Source organism: Heterocephalus glaber, unplaced genomic scaffold (assembly GCF_053883595.1).
Source record: "Heterocephalus glaber isolate CG9 unplaced genomic scaffold, H.glaber_assembly_v1.0 deba00001600, whole genome shotgun sequence".
In the NCBI taxonomy this organism is placed as follows: Eukaryota; Metazoa; Chordata; class Mammalia; order Rodentia; family Bathyergidae; genus Heterocephalus; species Heterocephalus glaber.
Genome location: NW_028258372.1, coordinates 12524329 through 12548033, shown reverse-complemented (window position 1 = coordinate 12548033; position 23705 = coordinate 12524329). Strand labels below are relative to the sequence as shown.

Genomic DNA, 23705 nt, shown 5'->3' with positions numbered 1-23705 from the left:
AGAGTACTGTTGTGACAACTAAATCAACTGACATGTGTACAGTACTTATAAAAACACCTGGCTCACAGTAAGAAGGCTCAAATGTCAGCTATTAGTTTGGTAGCCATGCCTCATCTTTTCCCATTATAAAGTGCTACGCTTCTAAGCTGAACCCAATGGAATCCTCAGGCTTCCGTGACTTTTATCACTTAATTGGTCCCTCCTTGATAAACATAGTTTACTTATTTCTAACTTGGTTCACCTCCTACCTCACTGGTGTTGCTTTACGGAACTCCTTTGCATGGTCTTCCTCATCTTTCCAACGTCCAAACACTGGGGTGGTCAAAGGCTTAGTCCCTTAATGACTTCTCTATCTGTACTCACTCCCTAAGAAATCTCACCTTTAATAACTGTATATAGATAGTTATTGGGCATAGCTGAATGGACAAAAATCTGTAATAGTACTATTTCATAAGAACTGATAATCAATACTCAGTCATTAAGTATTTATTGAGCACCCGTAAGTAAAGTAATATATGCCTTGAATCAGCTATAACTTTAAAGAGGTCATTTGCACTTGACATAATTTTAATGAGGGGGAACAGAAAAATCTGTTAAGACTGTTTCCTAAACTAAATAATACAAGTCAAAGTAAGGAGGGAAGAAGGAATGAATATGCAAGGGATATAAAGGAACTGTCCTAAGAGAAGTAGAGGGCACACTTCAAATAACTAACCTATGCATTATATATATAAATTTCACCTATGTTTTCCTCTTTCCTCAATTTTCCATCTTTTTACCAGTTAAGGAATAAGTTTACGCAGATTAAAATTCACCATTTTAGTGTATAATTCTGTAAGTTTTAACAAATGTATATAATTATATAACCATTGCCATAACCAAGTTATAGGATAGTTACAACAATTCCTCCAAATATCCTCTGTGCCCTCTTATAATTGACAGTACTCCAACACCTGCATTCCTTGGTGACCACTGATACTTTTTTCTATCATTAACAGTTTTAGCTTTTTGTAATTTCTTATGAAAGGGATAATACAGTATTAAGTTACTTAAATCATATATCATATAAAGTATTTGAGATCTATCAGTTGCTGAGTAGTCTTCCACTGAATGAATGTACCACAGTTGTTTAGTCTCTTTACCTGCTGAAGGGCATTTGCATAGTTTCCAGTTTTATGTCATTATGAACAAAGTTGTCATAATCATTCATGGATAAGTTGTAATTTCATTTAGGTAAGTATGTAAGAGTAGGATGGAAACTGCTGGGAGGTATGGGAAGTAGGTGTTCAATTTTAAAAGCAAATATTTTCCAAAACTGCTGTACCACTTTGTATTTTCAGCAACAACATATGAGAACCCTCGTTGCTGTTTTATATTACTAATTTATACATATCTGTGCCAACTCCTGTTATCTGTCTTTTTTATTATATCCTAATGGGCATGAAATGGTGTCTCATCAAAAATTTGATTTTCACTTCCCTGATGGCTAACGATAAGACACTTTTAATGTGCTAGTTGACCATTTGTATATCTTATTTGAAAAATATGAGAGATGTGTGGCTTTATTTCTGAACTCTCTAGTTTGTGCCACTGAGCTAAGGGTGTATCCTTGCATCAGTACTCTCTTGATTACTATGTTTTCCTAAACTCTGAAATCAAGTAGTATATCTTCTAACTTTGTTCTCCACTATCAGACTTATTTTGCCTATTTCCTTAGTTTACTGGTCTATATAAATTTTAGAATTAGCTTTGTTGCTACCAAAAAACTCTGCTGGGATTTTTACTGGAATTTCAATGAGAATATAGATCAGTTTAAGAACAACTGAAATCTTAAGAATACCAAATCTGTTGAGGCGATAGTCTTAAGTGAAATAAATAGGACACAGATGTGTAAATACTGAATAGTTTCTCTGGTGTGAGAAACTGAAAGTGTAAATAAGGACTAAATGTATAATAGGTCATGTGAAATAGGAAGAAAAGGGGCAAAGGGGAAGGAAGTGGGAGGGCTAGGGGAAAGGACAGAAGGGAATGGGATTAATATGAGAAAGTGGAAAAATAGGAACAAAATCTTTGTAAATAGGGAGGACTGGAGGGGTTGAAGGGAGGGCTGGGCAAGGGTGAAAAATAAGAACTAAGAGAGACTATGTAAAGGTGCAAATTTCCAATGGTGAATGTCAGTATATTGTATACCTAAAATGTACCAATGATCAGAATGAATAATCGATAATGTAAAATAGGAAGAAAAGGTCCAAAGGGGTAGGGGTAATGGGAGGACCAGGGGAAAGGAAAGAAGGGAAAGGAAAAATGCTGAGAAATGGAAAAAATGGAAATAAAGTCTTTGTAAATAGGGAAGGGTGGAGGGCGTGAAGGGAGGGCTAGGAATGGGGAAAAAATAAGAACAAAGATGCATTATGTAAAGGTACAATTCCCAATGAGAAATGTAATTGTGTTGTATACCTACAATGTACCAATAAAAGAATTTAATACAAAAAAAAAAGAATACCAAATCTGTCATTCCATGAACATAGTATATTTTTCCATTTATTTATGTCTTCTTTGATTTTTTTCATTACTATTTTTAGTGCCATCTACCACAGTTTGTTGGATTTCTACATAAGTGTTTCCTCCTCCTCACCGCCCCGCAGAGACAGGGTCTCACTTTGTAGCTTGGGTTGGTCCTGACCTCACTATGTTGCCCAGGCTGGCCTTAAACTCACAGCGATCCTTCTGCCTCAGCCACTCAAATGCTGGGATTACAGGTGTGTGCCACCTATTCTGGTGCTTTTGTATGATTTTTCATTTCAGATTTTTTACTGCTAGTATGTAGATATAAGATTGATACTTACATATTAACTTTGTATCTTACAAACTTGCAAAACTCATTATTTCTAGGATATTTTTGCTTATTTGTTTTGTTTTTTAACAAATAAAATCATGTCTACAAATAGAGATAATTTTATATTTTCCTTTCAACTCTGTTTATTTCTTTTTCTTGCTTTAGTGCACTCCCTAGGACAGTGGTGGTGAACCTATGGTGTGTGCGCCACAGCACGCTGTTTGTATCATTAAAAGCTCTAAAAGGTTCACCATCACTGGCCTAGGATCTCAAGAGTAGACATCTGTATCTTGCTCCTGATCTTAGGTGTTTCACTCTTAAGTAAGATGTTAGCTATTGGGCCAGGGATTTAGCTCAGTGGTTACGCCGCCTGCTGCGAAAGCGCAAGGACATGAGTTCAATCCCCGGTACCAAAAAAAAAAAAAAAAGAATGTTTGGGCCAGGGATTTAGCTCAGTGGTTCCGGCGCCTGCCTTGGAAGCACAAGGTCCTGAGTTTGATCCCCAGTGCCAAAAAAAAAAGATGTTAGCTATTGATTTTTCAAGAGTAATTTTTATCAGATTGAGAAAGCTTCCTTGATTCCTAACTTGCTGAGTTATTATCATGAATGAACGCTCAATTTTACCAAATGCTTTTATATATCTGTTAAGATAATTATATTGTTTTTATTCTTTAGCTTGTTGATATGGTAACTGTCTTAGTCACTATTCTCATGGCTGGTACAAAATACCTAACAATCACAACTTAAAGGAAAGGGAATCCAGTGATGGAGGAAGAGAAAGGGGAAATAAAAAGAATTAAGATGTGTTACATACATGTACCAACTACCCATGATGAATGTAATCATTATGTACTACAAATTAATAAATTTTTTTTAATTTTTAAATACTAATAATTTTTTTTAATTTTTTAAAAAAAGGAGAGGTTTATTTTTAGCTGATATGTCAGTCCACGGTCAATGGGCTCCAAAGAAGAAGCAACATGGCAGAGAGGAATAGTGAAGGAAAAGGCGCTCCCTAATGACACCCAAGAAATAGAGAGCATGAAGAGAAAAGCCAAAAAGGGAGATACACCCTCCAGGTCATGCCCAGTGAGCTGCCTCTTCCAACCAAGTCCCGCTGCTTAAGAGTAGTCACCTATAATGCCCCATAATCCAATCACCTTCCGAACACAGGAGGCTATGGGGGTCATTTTAGATCAAAACAGTAACACTACTTTATTGATTTTCTGTTCTCAATTTCATTTCTGTTTTTTGTCATTCTTTTCTTATTTCTGCTTCCTCTGGGTTTATCCCACACACTCACTGGAAGCTAGAAGTACAAACTTAAGTCACAGATTTGGGATCTATTTTCCAAGATCCCAAATGAATCTAAGTTATGAATCTTAAATCTATATTGAAATAATGGCATCCAAAAGCAAACAAGCATTAGAATTTTTCTAAATTTTGCTTAAATTCAAATTTTTTGAGTATATTAACAGCTATGCAAAAAAAAATATGAAAAAAAATCAAAATCAAAAGAGACTTGCTTTAAAAAGGATATGCAGGGCCGGGGATTTGGCTCAGTGGTTTCGCCGCCTGCTGCGCAAGCGCAAGGACCTGAGTTCGATCCCTGGTACCAAAAAAAAAAAAAAGGATATGTATTGTAAATAGGGAGGGATGGAGGGGTTGAAGGGAGGGCAGGGGAAGGGGGAAAAATAAGAACCAAGAGAGATTATGTAAAGGTGCAAATTTCCAATGATGAATGTCATTATATTGTATACCTAAAATGTACCAATGATTAGAATGAATAATTGACAATGCAAAATAGGAAGAAAAGGTCCAAAGGGACAGGGGAAGTGGGAGGGGTAGGGGAAAGGAAAGAAGGGAAAGGAAAAATTATGAGAAATGGAAAAAATGGAAACAAAGTCTTTGTAAATAGGGAAGGGTGGAGGGGGTGAAGGGAGGGCTAGGAATGGGGAAAAAAATAAGAATCAAGATACATCATGTAAAGGTACAAGTTCCCAATGAGAAATGTAAATGTGTTGGACCGGGGGTTTAGCTCAGTGGTTTCGCAGCCTGCTGCACAAGTGCAAGGATCTGATTTTGATCCCCGGTATCAAAAAAAAAAAGAAAAAAAAATGTAAATGTGTTGTATACCTAAAATGTACCAATAAAAGAATTTTTAAAAATTAAAAAAAAATTTAAAAAGGATATGTGTCTCTACTTCCTTTAGCATTCTTACCTGGCCACTTCTCCCAATGAACATACGGACTTGCTAACTGAACTTTTATTGCTTGTTTGTTTGTTTTTTTGGTACAGGGGATCAAACTCAGGACCTTGCATTTGAAAGGCAGACACGGTGCCACTGAGCTACATCCCTGGCCCTTGAACTTTTAAAAATATAAGAATGTGCATTTTTTCATCTTCCTTTCAGTGAAAAAACCCAGCAGATTAGTATAAATTCTACAGGACTGATGTACCCCAAAATATAAAATAAATACACACACACACACACACACATATACAATAAGAATTTGGCTATTTTCCTAATCAAGGGGCAAGAGGGAAAAAAAACTCTGAAAAAGATATTCCACCTCTAAGACACAGAGAAAGCTGGCATGCATGAGTAAACACAGTACTTTCACTTCAAAAATGGAACCTTAGGGCTGGGGATTTAGCTCAGTGGTTCCTCCACCTGCCTCACAAGCTCAAGGACCCAAGTTTGATCCCTGGTACCAAAACAACAACAACAAAATATGAAATAAAAATGGAACTTTAAAAGGTTAAATGATTTGACAAGCAGCATATCAAGTTAGCACTACAAATTGAACTTTAATCTATTTCTCCTGAGTTTTAGCAGAAACTTTTCCTTACTAAATCACACTCCCTTTTCAAATGTCTTATCAAACTGAACTGGCTTTGGTCAGTAAGAGTAAGTTATGGAAAAGATGAAAATTTTTATCAAGAAAATTAGTTTCACAATACAAGTTAATAGTATATCTTAATGTCTTCTTGGTGATTAATTTAAATTGAAGTGTAAGGTATTAGTTTTAGGTGTTGCTCTACTTTGCTATTCTGGAAAGACTATGTTAGACCATACAAAGTAAACATTCAATTCTCAGTTTTAACAGATCCAGTAAGCAGAAAGCCCTTGGTTTCTGAAGTAGTTATCATAGAAGAATACAATCTTATTCCTGACCAAAGAATCAGCGAAAAATAAATCCTGGTCATACAGCAGAGCTGTCAAAATAAACAGCTGCTTATCTGTATAATGTGCTCAGGTCCTATAAATTCCTCAGCTTCCCCCACAAATAACTTAAAGTGGGGAGCGAAGAAAATATACAGCATGAGAAGCCAAGCTATGGTATCAAAACATATGCTACCATAGTTTCTACCTATTACCAATCATATCCATATGATTAGACCATAAAAGAATCTCTTCAGACCTAAGGTTAAGGAGATTAGGAGGGTGTTATGGTTTCTATCTGGGTGCTGCCTCAAAGCCTCAAGCACTCACAGGTGGGGTTTGACCTGTGATAATCATTAGTGGAGAAGTCCACTGATGAGTTTATGGCTGACTTACTGTTAGGAATGGGATCTGGCCAGAAGAGGTAAGTCACTGTGAGCATGGCCTGGTAGGGTTTATCTTCCCTGCTCCTCCATCGGCTGGCTCCCTGCTTTCCCACTGCCATGCTATAAGTAACCCTCCTCTGCTATGCCTGTCTACTATGCTGTCCTGCCTTGAAGTCAGAGGACTATTGCCTGAAATCTCTACAAAGTGTGAGTCAAAACAAATTTCTTTTTCTTTAAGTTGCAGGGGTCAGGGATTATGTCTCAGTGACAACAAAGTGACTAAGACAAAGGGTAAGCTGTTGGTGCTATCTTTTCTTGATTTATTATCACTAATAAATAAATCCCTACCTAAAAAGCATTAGAGCTAATAATGTCTAATTTAATTGATCCAGATAAATGAGTGAATGAAAATTAGGATAAGCTAATTCCTTTGTGCAATTATTTACCTACTGCCTCTCAACTACTTTCCTGTATTCTAGTCAATGATGCAAGGCCTAAGAATCTGGACACTAAGTAGACCGCACTGCCAGCTGGTTTCAGGTTAGTTCTGCAAATGGTAACAGTTGAACACTCTTGTACAAGTTGAAGGTAGAAGAAGGGAATGCATTCCCAGCACAAACTATACTACAATCCTTGAGAAATATAACACCAGTCAGGCTTTCCCAGAAGCATCAGCACCAAACATACAACACTCTTCTATTAAGTCAGAGGTCGGGGTATCTCTTCTAAACTAAAGAGCTAATCACAAGTCCCCTCTCCAGATAGTTGCTTCTCAATCTTAATAGATCTGAGTATCCTCTGGAGTCTAAGCAACAAGTTGTGCAATCCACTTTAGAAGTTCCTGTAATAGCTCCTTGATCTTCTATGAGTTCCCAGATTCTAGTTACACTACCTCTTCCATTTCATTTCTTCACTCCTTCACAGGCCACAGCTGCTTTCTACTATTTCAGTTCTTTCACTGTCTTCTTTCTGTCCTTCCAGCCTTATAACACTGTAAACTACTTCTCTGCATTAAAACCTCTCTGAAAAGCCTACTGTGATTTCTGTTTTCCAGGCTAGATTCGTTTATCTTATTAGTTAAGTCTTTGATTGGTTAGTTTCCTTTTGATTGAGATAGTAATTTCTCTTTGACTACGTTAGTTTCAACTCTCAACAGATAGGAGATAATGTGTAGAAAAATCACAGCGGTGCAAATGTTTTCTACCCACAGCTATGCAAATGAGGGCCAGGGATGTAGCTCAGTGGCACAGTGGCTGCCTGGCAAGCACAAGGTCCTGAGTTAGATCCCCAGTACCAAAAGAAAAAAAAAAAAAACAGCTATGCAAATGATTTGATTCCAGTTCATGAAAGTGTAAATGAACTATCAGGTAAAGTACATAAATCTGTAAATCAAACTTCATTTTGATTGGTAGTAATACCTTTCTTGTTCTCCATTAATCAATTAAACATAACCTTTGAAATGTATTCATTTTATATTTGTATGAGTACAGATAAAATATAATTTTCTCTTTAATAAAGAAGATGCAGTTGACACTTCCTTGCTCTCAAGATATTTCCTTAAAAACTAAAAGAATCGAGCCAGGAATTTAGCTCAGTGGTTCCACCGCCTGCCCTGCAAGTGCAAGGATCTAAGTTCGATCCCCGGTACCAAAAAAAAACACTAAAGGGATCAACACTTTGGTCAAAATTTAATAAAACCAGTCTCTAGACTTTACAATAAGAAATCAAATAAACACCTTGGAACTATAAATACACATGCTATTTTCTAAATTATAAATAAGGAATCTCTTAGGGTATAAACAAAAACTACCACAAAGAACATCATTCATCTCTACAGAAGATTTTTTAAAGTTTTAATTATTCTGACCTCTACCTTACTGTACAAATACACAAAATTCTGCCCAGAACATGGAATCTCTCCTAGACTACCTACATGCTTTTTACATGCATAAAATCTAATATATGCAGTCAATAATATATCATGTCCTCTGTTTCATTACCATGATTTTTTTAATTTCTCCAACATGAGAGTCATGATTATCTTTTAAGAACTTATTTATCATAAATATAAATAGCATTTCTTTTAATATAAACAGTACACCTTTTTTATAGTTCCAAGTAAAATATTCCCAAAATGTAAAATACTTTTAAACAGAAAGAATAAAACAGACTAAGTGACACTTTACAATTAGTGGCAAAAATGAGTAATTCTAAACTCTGTAACCCCTTTTAGTGGCAATAAATATGATAAAAAAGAAATGCATCACTTTAAAAATAGACATTTAAGTATGTTTGTGATGTAGCACAAAACTGAAATCTCTGACTGTTATATCTGATTAGAATAATAAGGCAAATGAATTTTCTGAAAGTAAGTTACATAAGACTATATGAGGGAAGACCTAGTCAAACATAAAGAGTACCTATTAATTATAATGTAATTATTACATTTTATCAATTTTAGTTCGTTAGTAGATGCGTGGTAGATCCTTGGTTTATTAGTAGGTGCATAATGTTTGCATTCCTTGTGGGAGTTGGTACATGTATAGCAAATCTTAATTCCTTTTTCTAATCCTTTTTTCCTTCTCTGCCTCCTCATCCAATTATCCCTTAAGTTAGCTTTTTATATTATTTCATTTAACTTTTAACATGCAGATTTTAATTTATGTGACAAATTAACAACTATGTAAATATAAAGTTTTTAATAACAAAAAAATTTACCATCTTCCTAGCAATTCTCCCCAAGAATATAGGATTTTCTCAGGACAATCTTTAGACACATCACCTGTTCCACTTGAGAGTTCATTATCACTCTCTGCAGAAGAAACACAAAATAAAACCAACACATTAGGTTTCATAGTAAGCATTTACATATTATAAAACAAGAAACATAAGTCATGATACGTCTAATAAAAAGTCAAAGAACCTTTCTCTTTATATTATTATACACATTGCAAATTACAGTACAACTTTAATTTATTATTATTTCATTAATTTATTAGTGCCTCAATATTTCAATTAATTTTATGAAAATTCTCATTCAGTTTATACAGCATGAAACTGAAAATGTCCACAATAAAGAGCAAAAGAAAGAAACATTTAAAAGCTTGTGCAATGCCGATTGAAATTTCAACAATATACTTCATAGAACTAGGGAAAACAATCCAAAAATTCATTTGGAACCAGAAGAGACCTGGAATAATGAAAGCAATTCTACACAATAGAGACATGGAAGCAGGTATTACAATCCCCAAGTTGAAACTATACTACAAACGTACTGTGATAAAATCAGCATGGTACTGGCAAAGAAACAGACCTGAGGATCAGTGGAATAGGTTAGAAGATGAAGAAACAACTCCAGACGTGCTCAGCCACCTCATCTTTGACATAGGAGCCAACCACCCTCATGGAGGAAAGATAGCCTATTTAATAAATGGTGTTGGAAAAACTGGATTTCACCCTGCCAGAGATTAAAAGTAGACCCATATCTATCACCATGCACTAAACTAAGATCAAAGTGGATTAAAGATCTAAACATTAAAACAGAAACACTAAACTTACTGGAAGATAGGTAGAACTCTTGAAGACATTGGCATAGGGCAAGACTTTATGAACAAAATCTCAGTAGCATGGGAACTAGCAGAAAGAATCAACAACTGGGATCTCATCTTATCAAAAAGCTTCCGCGCTGCAAGAGAAACCACCAACTGAGCTAACAGACAACCTACAATGTGAGAAAAAATTTTTAGCAGCTGTACCTCAGACAAAGGACTACTATCTAGAAAATATAAAGAACAGAAAAAAATCAGACCCCCCCAATTCAAAGACCCAATTAAAAAATGGGCATCTGAAATGAACAGACATTTCTCAGACAAGGAAGTAAAACCAGCAAATAAACATATGAAAAAATATTCAACATCACCGGTTATTCGAGAGATGCAGATGAAAACAACACTGAGATTTCACCTCACTCCTGAAAGAATGGCTGTTATCAAGAAACCAACCAATAACAAATGCTGGTGCGAATGTGGGGAGAAAGGAGCCCTTCTCCATTGTTGGTGGGAGTGCAGACTGGTGCAACCACTGTGGAAATCAGTATGGGGATACCTCAAAGAACCCAAAAGAGTTAAAAGAATCATACCACAGTGATATATGGGCACCCATGTTTATAGCGGCACAGTTCGTAATAGCTAAAGCTTGGAAACAGCCCAAGTCCCCATCAACTGGAAACTGGATAAAAAAGATGTGGGGTTTTTTTATAAAATGGAGTACTACTCAGCCATAAAGAATGAGAAACTAGAGACATTTGTAGCTAAATGGATGCATATTGAGGCCATGTTCTTAAGTGAAGTAAATAGGACACACATGTGTAAATACCGAATAGTCTCTCTGGTGTGAGAAATTGAAAGTGTAAATAAGGATTAAAATGATTAAAACAAATAATTGATAGTTTGAAATAGGAAGAAAAGGTCCAAAGGGGTACAGGAAGTGGGAGGGGAAGGGGAAAGGAAAGAAGAGAAAGGAAAAATTATGAGAAAAGAAAAAAATGGAAACAAAGTCTTTGTAAATAGGGAAGGGTGGAGCGGGTGAAGGGCGCACAGGTAATGGGGAAAAAATAAGAAGCAAGATACATCATGTACAGGTACAAGCACCCAATGATAAATGTAAATGTATTGTATACCTGAAATGTACCAATAAAAGAATTTAAGCAAAAAAAAAAAAAAAAGCTTATGATGTTAGCAAGATGGCTAAGTAGGAAGTCTTGGGCCCTATTCCTCCCCACAGAAAGTTCAACTGGCAACTATCCACAGGCCAGAACATTCTTTGGAAAATCCCTAACACCTGATGACAAGACTGAGGCACCCAAGTAGTATGCAGAACTGAACAAAATCCAAATCAGAAGGAGAATAGCAACAGTCTTAATCCAACTATGTCAACTTTTCCCCTTCCCCAAGTGGGCTTATGACTACATAGGGAAGAATATCCTAAAAAAATAAATAAATAAATAAAATAAAAAGAATTTCCTAGGCTCAATTTCTACAAGGAGAAAAGAGACAAGAGGCAGTCATCCACCTTCTCTAGAATTCTGACATGCTTCTGAGAAGCCCACTCTGGTTTCAATTCATGGGGAACACTAAGGAAAATGGCATAGCTTTGCAAGCCAGGGAGAAGTCGAGTAGAAACAAAGAAAGCGAATTTCACACAAATCTTGGTATTACCTCTGTATTCCCACACCCATCCTCAAAATCACCTCGATAATCTTACCCAAGCAAAGTCTCCCACTTTTGTGGATTTCAGAGAAGAGGATACAATGACTTGGCCTGCAAAGACAAGTAACAGATCCACATAGCCAAGGTGCCTACCCAATAACCCTGTGCAGATAGGGAGAATTTCACCTCCATGGATGTCAAAGTGAAAAGGTTACACTACCTTGACTAGGAAGAAAAACAAGTGCACCATTCAGCCAGGAGCCGACCCGCCCACACACATGCAGAAAAAATCCACTCAGGCAGGGAGAATCCCAACTTTGTGCTGTTTAGAGAAGCACAGGGGCTGGAACTGCTTGATCCAGGAGGACAAAGAGCCATTTAAGCTAAAAAAGCACATCATCAAAAGCACATCACCTGGCTCCACTCAGAGTGGGAATCCTCAATCCTGCATTTCTAAGAAACATAGCATTGGATCCCACCTCACTAGAACAGCAACTCTTTCTAACCAGAGATCAACCTGCACCTCTGCCCAGTAATAGATCTTAAATAGCACAATTATCCAGCCTGGTGACAAACCAAACAAAAAGTAATTACACAACCCAACCAAAAAGTCTGCCAGATAACTCAGCCCATCCAGTGGCCTCACCAGTTAGCAGAGCCCAACTACTAGTCTGATTTGACATCCAAGCAGAGGCGCTGGGCCAGTCAATTAGATAGTTCATAACAAGCTCTGTCTTCCCAGGGTCATCATGAGTTGGCCCTTCCAAAATCACACACAGGACTAACTAGCAAAGCACTACCCCTGCCAAAGAACACAGGTAATACCAGAAGTGGAGGATGTCTGTAAAATGAAGCAAGGACACAAAGATTATAAGGAGTCAGGTAATTATGACACCTGCAAAAGAAAATAAAGTTCCGATAACAGACCCAGAGAAATGGAGACCTATGAAATAACTGACAAAAGAATTAAGAATGATATTATAAAGAAGTTCAAAGAACTACAAGAAAAGATATAATTTAATGAACACATAAAGATTGAAAGTAAAGGGAAATTGGAAACAATACAAGAAAAGTAGAATAAAAACAGAAAAAGAAACCAAGAAATAATGCAAAGAATACCATTACTCACTTTTAAAACATCAATAGCTTCATCACCAGAATCAAACAGAAGAATCAGTGAGGTAGAAGACAAAAAACATTTGAAATTATCTAGAGAAGTAAACAAAGAATACAAAAGAATGAAGAAAGCCTACAGAAATGGGATAACATCCAGAAGCCAAACCTGAACATAAAAGGAAAGAAAAAAAACCACCAGAAAACATATTTAAGGTAATAATAACTGAAAACTTCTCAACTGTGGAGATAGATGCCAACATCCAGGTATAGGAAGGACATAGAGCTCTAAGATAATTCAATGCAAAACAGAGTTGAGTTAAATATTAAGACTTATAACAAGCTATCAAAAATGAAAGACAAGAAATTTTGAAAGCAACAATTAATAAGAAACACATCAGATATAAAGAAATATCAATACAACAATCAGTTAACTTCTCAGCAGAAACCCTGCTAGTCAAAAAAAAAAGATGGGGGCTGGGGATTTAGCTCAGTGGTTTCACCGCCTGCCATGCAAGCACAAGGAACTGAGTTCGATCCCGGTACCAAAAAAAAAAAAAAAAAAAAAAGATGGGATGAGATATTCAAAGTGCTAAAGGGGGTACAGGGTTTCATTCCAAGAATGCTTGACTCAGCAAGCAAAGCTGTACTTCAGAAATGAAGACGAAAGATTTTCCTAAATAATACCTGAGAGAGTAAATGACAACCAGACTTGTTTTATAAGAAATGCTGAAGAAGGGTGGGGGATGTAGCTCAGTGGCACCCTGCTTCATGAGCGCAAGGTCCTGAATTCAATCTCTGGTACCAAAGGAAGAAGAAGAAAAAAAAGAAGTGCTGAAGAAAGTTTTCAAACTAAAAGAAAAGGATGCTAATGAATAACACAAAAACATTTGAAAATATAAAACTTACTAGTAAAATTGAAGACAGTCTAATTCAGAATACTCTAATACTATAATGATAGTGTATTAAGTCATTTGTATCTTTAGAGTGAAAGTTAAAAACAAAATTATTAAAAGTAATAAATAAAACAATCAGTTAAGGGATATGAAATATAGAGAAATACAAACTAGAACATAAAAAATTCATAATGAGAGTAGGCTTAAAATGTACAGTAGTTTTTCCTATTATAAAAGTTAAGTTGTTACACTTTAAAATAACCCATTATACTAATGCTTTTTGTAAGCCTCATAGTAACCACAAAGCAAAAACATATAGTAGATACACTATAGACAAAGACCAAGGAATCAAAACATAATACTGAAGAAACCCACCTAACTACACAGGAAGACACTAAAAGAGGAACAAAAGAAAGTATCTACAGAACAATTAACATAATGTTAAGTCTTTACACATGAATAATCAACTTAAATGTAAATAGATTAAAGTCTACAATTAAAAGATAATGATTGAATGATTTAAAAGAATAAAAGACAATCATATGTTGTCAATAAAATTCACATCACCCATAAGAACACCTATACACTGAAAATGAAGGGCTAGAAAAAGACAATCCAGCTGATCCACCACTCCTAGCCCAGAGGAAGGGGACTTAGGGGCCTCAATTCCACCGCTCCCAGCACAGAGGAGGTGAGCTGTGAGGGCATCAACAGCACCCCTGCGCATCGGAATGAGAAGACACGTAAACAAGTCTCAAAACCAGACCTCAAGAACACCTACAGCAACCCCAAAAGGAAAGGAGATGGAACACTCTTGATACTCAACCACTTGGACTCCCTGAAATGACAATGAAAGAGGACCTGGGAAAAATGAAATCAGAAATACTTTCTCAGATAACAGCAGAGATTGTGCCCATAGTGCAAGACATGATTAATAAATTTAGACAGGACACAGATAAAAGAATACAGGAGCTGAGGAACATTATGGAATCCCAACATAGGAAAGAAATGGAATCCATATAACAGATGCAAACAGATTTCCAGGAGATTAAAAGCTCCATTGAAAGTCTACACAGCAGAATGAACCAATGTGAGGACAGAATTTCAGATATGGAAGATAAGATTGCAATTAGTGATCAGGAAAAGAAAACTCGCTTCAAAATTGTAAGGGACCATGAGAAGTCAATCCAGCACCTGCTAGACAATGCAAAAAAGAATAACATAAGACGGATCAGAGTCAATGAAGAAACAGGAGAGAGTGCACATGACATAAAAAAACTGTTCACAGAAGTGATGGGAGAAAACTTCCCAAGCAGGGGAAAAGAAGTTGACATACAGATAAGTGAGGCATATAGGACTCCAGCTAGCCTTGATCAAAAAAAATCTACAAATAGGCATATAATTGTTAAAATTCCAGAAACCCAACAGAAGAACAAAGTATTACAAGCAGTTAGAGAAAAGAAACAAATCACATACAAAGGTAAGCCCATCAGAATCACAGCAGACTTCTCAACGCAAACCCTCAAGGCAACAAGAGCATGCAGTGACGTATTCCAAGCCCTAAAGGAAAACAGCCTCCAACCCAGATTGATGTACTCTGCAAAACTATCTTTCAAAATTAATGGAGAAATAAGATACCTTCATGACAAAGAGCACCTTAGGAACTTCATGAATATCAAACCAACACTCCAAAAAATTTTACACAATATCCTAGGAACACACAATGAGGATCACAACCCCAGGAAGCAAAGCACAATGAATCCCTCGGGTGCAACAAGAAATTGAAGGTAAAGGGGGACAATGCAACAAAAAGAAAAAGTCATTACGATGATAAGTCAATATGTATCAGTTATAACCATGAATGTTAATGGTCTCAGTTCACCAATCAAAAGAAACAGACTGGCAGAATGGGTCAAGAAGCAAAATCCAACAATATGCTGCATACAAGAAACACACTTAATTCAAAAAGAAACTCACAGATTGAAAGTTAAAGGGTAGAAAACAATACTTCATGGGACGAGAACCCAAAAAAAGAGCAGGAGTAGCTATCCTTTTTGCAGATCAAGTGGATTTCAAACCAACACTGATTAAGAGAGATGAAGAAGGACACTACATCCTTGTAAAGGGAACAATGCAACAGGAAGAGATGACAATCATAAATCTCTATGCACCAAACACTAGTGCACCCAACTATATAAAACAAATACTAATGGACATGAAAATTCATATGTACACTTATACACTAGTAGTGGGGGAACTCAATACCCCACTGTCACAAATACATACACTAACTAGACATAAAATAAGTAATGAAATACTAGAACTCAATCAAACTCTTAAACAAATGAACTTAACAGATGTTTACAGAATCTTCCACCCCACAGAATCAGAAAACACATTTTAAGCGGCACATGGGCTATGCTTCAAAATAGACAACATACTCACTCACAGAAAGTGTTTAAATAAGTGCAAAGGAACTGAAGTTATCCCCCTGTATATTATCAGACGATAGTGTGATGAAATTGGAGATCCATAGCAAAAGAAACCGCAAAAATTACATAAACACATGGAAACTGAACAACACACTTCTGAATAACCAATGGGTCACAGAGGAAATTAAATGAGAAATCAGACAGTTCCTACAATTAAATGACAATGACAATACAACATATCGGAATCTATGGGACACAATGAAAGCAGTCTTACGAGGGAAATTCATAGCAGTGAATGCACATATTAGGAAAACAGACCAAGCCCAATTAAACAACCTAACGCTGAACCTCAAGCTTCCAGAAAAAGAAGAGGAGGACAAACCCAAAGCTCAACACAAAAAATTAAAGAAGCCAAGAGTTGGTTCTTCGAAAGAATAGAACAAAATTGACAAACCCTTAGCCACCCTTATCAGAAAAAAGAAAGAAAAGGCCCAAATCCATGCAATTAGAAATGAAAAGGGTGAAATTACAACGGACCCAGCAGAAATCCAGAGGATCATCAATACCTAATTCGAGAACCTCTACACCAATAAGATGGACAACACAGAAGACATGGACACATTCCTAGATACATACGAATTACCAAAGTTGAACAAAGAAGACCTAAAAATTCTACACAACCCAATATCAACCAATGAAATTGAAAACATAATTAAAAACTTACCAACTAAGAAAAGCCCAGGTCCTGATGATGGCTTCACCGCTGAATTCTACAAGACATTTAGAGAGGAACTACTGCCACTGCTGTTTGAACATTTCAATGAAACTGAAAGGGAAGCAATACTCCCAAATTCATTCCTGGAAGCAAGCATCACCTGGATTTCCAAAGCAGAGAAAGACCGAACCAAAAAAGAGAACTATAGGGCCGGGGATTTAGCTCCGTGGTTTCGCCGCCTGCTGTGCAAGCACAAGGACCCGAGTTCGATCCCCGGTACCAAAAAACCAAAAAAAACAAAAAAGAGAACTATAGGCCAATGTCACTAATGAACATACATGCAAAAATCCTTAATAAGATAATGGCAAACAGAATGCAGAAGATCATCAAGAAGATCATACACCCTGATCAAGTGGGATTCATCCTAGGGATGCAGGGATGGTTTAACATATGCAAATCAATCAATGTAATACACTATCTATATCAATAGAACCAAAGACAAAAACCGTATGATTATGTCCATAGATGCAGAAAAGCATTTGACAAAATCCAACACACATTTATTATAAAAACCCTACAAAAAACTGAAATACATGGTCTCTACCTCAATCTAATAAAAGCCATCTATGAAAAACCAACAACCAATATCATACTAAATGGTCAAAAACTGAACTCCTTCACACTCAAATCAGGAACAAGACAAGGATGTCCACTATCACCACTCTTGTTTAATATATACCAGAAACACTAGCCATGGCAATTAGACAAGAGAAAGAAAAAAAGGAATAAAGATAGGAAACGAAGAAGTCAAATTGTCATTATTTACAGATGACATGATACTCTATATAGAAGACCCCAAGAACTCCACCAAAAGTCTTCTAGACTTAATAACCAAATTCAGTCAAGTAGCTGGATACAAGTTCAACACACAAAAATCAATAGCTTTCCTCTACACGAACAACAGACTCACTGATACAGAAATAGGGCAAATAATTCCTTTCACAAAAAACTGAAATACCTAGGAATCAACCTAACAAAAGAAATCAAAGACCTCTTCTCTGAAAACTATGGCACTCTGAAAAGACAGATTGAAGATGTTATCAGAAAATGGAAAGACATCTCTTGCTCCTGGGTAGGAAGGATCAATATAGTGAAAATGGCCATACTTCCAAAATTGCTATATAGATTCAATGCAATCCCAAATGAAATCCCAGCAGCATGCTTCATGGACCTTGAAAAAACAATCCAAAAATTCATTTGAACAAGAAGAGACCCAGAATAGCAAAAGCAATTCTAGGCAACAGAGAAATGGCAGGGAGTATCACAATCTCCAACTTGCAACTATACTACAAAGCTACTGTGATAAAAACAGCATGGTACTGGCAAAGAAACAGACCTGAGGACCAGTGGAACAGATTAAAGATGCAGAAACAACTCCAGACACATTCAGTCATCTCATCTTCAATAAAAGAGCCAAACAATCTCACTGGAGGAAAGATAGCCTCTTTAATAAATGGTGCTGGAAAAATTGGGCTTTTAACTTGCTGAAGATTAAAACTAGACTTATATCTCTCACTATGCACTAAACTAAAATCAAAATGGATTAAAGATCTAAATATTAAAATAGAAATGCTGAATCACCTGGTAACAGAGGTTAAGCAGAACTCTTGAAGACATTGGTGTAGGAAAAGATTTTATGAACAAAACCTCAGTTGCCTGTGAACTAGCACAAACAATCAACAAGTGGGATCTCTTCTTTTTTGGTACAGGGGATCGAACTCAGGTCTTTGCACTTTCGAGGCAGGTGCGAGAACCACTGACCTAAATCCCTGGCCCCAGGATCTCTTCTTATTAAAAAGCTTCTGCACAGCAAGAGAAACCACCAGCAGTGTGAAGAGACAACCCACAGTGTGGGGAAAAAATCTTCACCTGATGTTCCTCACACAAAGGCCTACTATCTTGAATCTATAAAGAACTTTTAAAAAATCAGACATCCCAAATTTAAAGACCCAATCCGAAAATAGGCATCTGAAATGAACACATATTTCTCAGACAAAGAAGTAGAAATAGCAAAGAAATACATGAAAAAATGTTCAACATCACTTGTCATTGGAGAGATGCAAATAAAAACAACGCTGAGATTCTACCTCATTCCAGAAAGGATGGCTGCTATCACAAATTCAACCAATGACAAATGCTGGCGGGGCTGTGGGGAAAGAGGAACCCTGCTCCACTGCTGGTGGGAGTGTAGACTGGTGCAACCACTGTGGAAATCAGTAGGGAGATACCTCAAAGAACTAGGACTGGAAGTCCCATTTGACCCAGCTATTCCCCTGCTGGGTTATCTTTCCCAAAGAAGTAAAAGAATCATACCACAGTGATATATGTGCACCCATGTTCATAGCAGCACAATTTGTAATAGCTAAAACTTGGAAACAGCTCAAATGCTCATCAACTGGAGACTGGATAAAGAAAATGTAGATTTTTTTTATAAAAATGGAGTACTACTCAGCCATAAAAAATGAGAAATTAGAGACATTCATAGCTAAATGGATACACATTGAGGCGATACTCTTAAGTGAATTAAACAGGACACACGAGTAAATACCAAATAGTTTCTCTGTTGTGAGAAACTGAAAGTGCAAATAAGGACTAAAGTGTATAATAGATAATGTGAAATACGAAGAAAAGGGGCAAAAGAGAAGGGGAAGTGTGATGGTGGGGAAGGAAAAAAGGGAATGGAATTAATATGAGAAAATGAAAAAATGGAAACAAAGTCTTTGTAAATAGGGAAGGGTGGAGGGGTTGAAGGGAGGGCAGGGGAAGGGGCAAAAATAAGAACCAAGAGAGATTATGTAAAGGTGCAAATTTCCAATGATGAATGTCATTATATTGTATGCCTAAATTGTACCAATAAAATTAAAAAATTTTAGAAAAAGAAAAAGATATTCCATGCAAATGGAAATCAAAACTATTCAAGTGTAGCTGAATTTATGTCTGAGGCAGTAGAGATTAAATTAGGAACTATAAAATGATTAAATTATGCACTGTAAAATGAGATAAATAAGGTTATTACAAATGACAAAAAGGTCAACTCAGAAAGAGGATGCAATAACCATAAAAACGAAGAACAAATGAAACCCCAAATAAATAGAGGGGAGAAAATCTTAAAGATCAGAACAAAAATAATTGAGGTAGAGACTTTTTTTTAAAAAACCAATAGAAACGAGCAACAACACTTAGTTGGTTTTCCTAAACCAGACTAAGAAAAAACAGAGAAGACTCATATAAATGCAATCAGAAGGCCCGGGATTTAACTCAGTGGTTCCAGCACCTGCCTGGCAAGTGCAAGATCCCACGTTTGATCCCCAGTACCCAAAATAAATAAATAAATAAATAGCTGTAATCAGAGGTGAAAAATGAAACATTACAACTGATACAACAGAAATATAAAAAAACAAAAATTCTTAGAAATAATTATAGAGGATCAGTGGAATAGATTAGAAGATGAAGAAACAACTCCAGACACACTCAGCCACCTCGTCTTTGACAAAGGAGCCAACCACCCTCACTGGAGGAAAGATAGCCTATTTAATAAATGGTGTTGGAAAAACTGGATTTCACCCTGCCAAAGATTAAAAGTAGTCCCATATCTATCACTATGCACTAAACTAAGATCGAAGTGGATTAAAGGTCTAAATATTAAAACAGAAACACTAAACTTGCTGGAAGATAAGTTAGGTAGAACTCTTGAAGACATTGGCATAGGGCAAGACTTTATGAACAAAACCTCAGTAGCACTGGAACTAGCACAAACAATCAACAACTGGGCTCTCATCTTATTAAAAAGCTTTTGCACTGCAAGAGAAACCACCAATAGAGCTAAGAGTCAAACTACAATGCGGGAAAAAATTTTAGCAGCTGTACCTCAGACAAAGGACTACTATCTAGAATATATAAAGAACTGAAGGTCTTTGCCACACAGAGCAGCATTGATCAGACCCAAAGCTCAGCTTCTTCTCAGTCTCATTTTTTTCTACCTTTCCTGTAATTCACCTTGTGCTGCCATGGCTTGCAGGAGACTAGGACTTACTGCAGAGGTTCTGGTAAACAAGGAAACTGATTTGAGATACACACTCACCTGGCAGAACCTGAGTGTCCTTACAGATGACAGGAACTATAAATATGTTGGCCTTAAATTATCACATGTAAATACAGAAAAGAAAGACTGGAAGAATATTTTAAAACATGGTAGAAAATGAAAATGCCTACCGCACTAAGCTAGCATTTTTAAAAGTCATTTTAACATAATTTCAGAAGATTTGTGGATTCTTACCCTATGAATCTACCTCTATAATTGAAGAATCAATTGAGTTCATTCCTTTGGTAAGGTATCTGCAGCCAGAACATACTGAGACTGGGCTACTCTTCTCTTAGGCTACTCATTTCAAGGACTGTGGAGAAAGTGCAAGGTATTCCACAAAACCATGGAAAATGCCTATACGTTTAGGGAAACCTCTTTAGGCATTATTCCCAAACACATAAATTTCTATGCATGTCTCTTCCCTACTCCTTTATTTCACTCTGAATGGGTACTTTGGAAATGACTGAAAGCATATTATGAAGTTGTTTCTGACCTTACTATCTCTGAGTGGGATCATGATTCCTTCGAACAAGTGCCACACAATGGGTGAAGGGCTAGTCACAGACCATGCATGTTATATAACATTTATCTATGGGAACCAGATGAGAATTTTGATTGATGATCTCAGGAGGATGTACTTCTTGGAAAGAGTGACTTCATAAAGAGTGTGTGAAGGAAATATCACAGGCAGGACAACACATTTTTCACTTCAGAAGCCTGACATCAATCAGCCTTAATTGAATCAAGATCCAGAAATTTCTGATGTTTCTATGAATGGACAGATCCTACCCAAGCAGTAGCCATGCTTTAAACATTGTAAAATTTCCTTTAAATAAACACACTTATGCCCATCTGAAATGTGAAAAAGGTATAGAATATATCTAGGACATATAACATCCAGCTTTATTATTTCATGTCAACTTAAATCTTTATAAATAATAGTAAATTAATTGAAACTCAGAGGGAAAAATGAGAAATGATACCAAAATATAGGAGTGTTGGCTATGTCCTAGAAATGTCACATCAAAGTCACAGATGAAGGCAGGTCTGGAGTGGTGACATTAATCTTTCTTTAAAAATAAAATAAACATTTTATTTCCTTTAGTCTCTACACTCAGAGATCATTATGAAAATTTTGCTTGTGAATTCAATAGACACATAATTCACCTTTATTGATCCTCAAGTATTTTTCAAATTTCCAGTGTAGCAAAAGATAATATATACTTAATATTTTTAAATATTACAGAGATTAAGCCTGATTAACAACTTAAAATAGTGATTGACTATAATGCGATTTTTTCTACACTTATCAACCACCCAGTCTCCAAGTGACTTTATTTGAACAAAAATATGTGAAATGTGGATCTCAGTTAAAATTAAGCATATTTTTCCATCCAAACATTAGCCCTCTGCCAAATTTAAAAGAAAGTGCATCTTATTCTTCTGCTATAGTCTCCAAAGGCAGCCACAAGATTATAGTTCTGAATGTAGACAGAATTGAGTACATTGTGTTCACTTTGCTGTTCTCTTCGTAATTGTTGCAACAGGAATGGTTATCAGTGGGAAGTAGATGGATAATCAAATGACAGTGATCACAAGAGTATAAACAAACAAGAAAGGCAGGAGGGTGGGAAATAAAAAAAGAGGCTGTGGATGCTTTCTTTTAGGGGGTTCATGCACTCTTTGAACATGAATTCTCTCAAAAATAAGCAGATGGTCAAGTCATCAAAGGCAAAATCCTGAAAACTAGCAAGTACTCAAAAAGTATCTCAGATCACAAACAGATAAAGTCAAAGGAAGAAAAGACAGCAGAAAAAAAAAAAGAGATGAGAGAGAGAAAAAGAAAGATTTCAACACAGGATTTCCACAGTTTCCCTTTCAGCAACTTCTAGCAACCTTCTGTGAAATACGATGTCATTATAAAGAAAAAAAAAAAAGAACTGAAAAAAATCAGACTCCCCCCAAATTTAAAGACCCAATTCAAAAATGGGCATCTGAAATGACAGACATTTCTCAAACAAAGAAGTAAAAGCACAAAAGAAACATATGAAAAAATGTTCAACATCACTGGTCATTCTAGAGATGCAGATGAAAACAACACTGAGATTCCACCTCACTCCTGAAAGAATGGCTGTTATCAAGAAACCAACCAATAACAAATGCTGGTGCGGGTATGGGGAGAAAAGAACCCTTCTCCATTGTTGGTGGGAGTGCAGACTGGTGCAACCACTATGGAAATCAGTATGGAGATACCTCAAAGAACCCAAAAGAGTTAAAAGAATCATACCACAGTGATATATGGGCACCCATGTTAATAGCGGCACAGTTCGTAAGAGCTAAAGCTTGGAAACAGCCCAAATGCCCATTAACTGGAAACTGGATAAAGAAGATGTGGGGTTTTTTTATAAAATGGAGTACTACTCAGCCATAAAGAATGAGGAACTAGAAGCATTTACAGCTAAAAGGATGCATATTGAGGCCATACTCTTAAGTGAAATAAATAGGACACACGTGTAAATACCAAATAGTCTTTCTGGTGTGAGAAACTGAAAGTGTAAATAAGGATTAAAATGATTAAAATGAATAACTGATAATTTGTAATAGAAAGAAAAGGTCCAAAGGGGTAGGGGAAGTGGAAGGGGAAGGGGAAAGGAAAGAAGGGAAAGGAAAAATTATGAGAAAAGGAAAAAATGGAAACAAAGTCTTTGTAAACAGGGAAGGGTGGAGGGGGTAAAGGGAAGACAGGGAATGGGAAAAAAATAAGAACCAAGATACATCATGTACAGGTAGGTACAAGCACCCAATGATAA

The 23705-nt window shown here is 36.4% G+C and overlaps 1 protein-coding gene across 7 annotated transcripts in view; it reads right to left on the bottom strand.

Moving 5' to 3' along the window:
* The window catches only part of Rabgap1l (RAB GTPase activating protein 1 like), a 725139-nt gene that overhangs the window by 500045 nt on the left and 201389 nt on the right, over positions 1–23705 (bottom strand). For all 7 annotated transcript variants that reach the window (XM_087194125.1, XM_004853402.3, XM_087194130.1 and 4 more), the window contains one exon: positions 9107–9200. In XM_087194125.1, coding sequence (XP_087050251.1) covers positions 9107–9200 — 94 coding nt within the window. The remainder of the gene's footprint in view (positions 1–9106; positions 9201–23705) is intronic.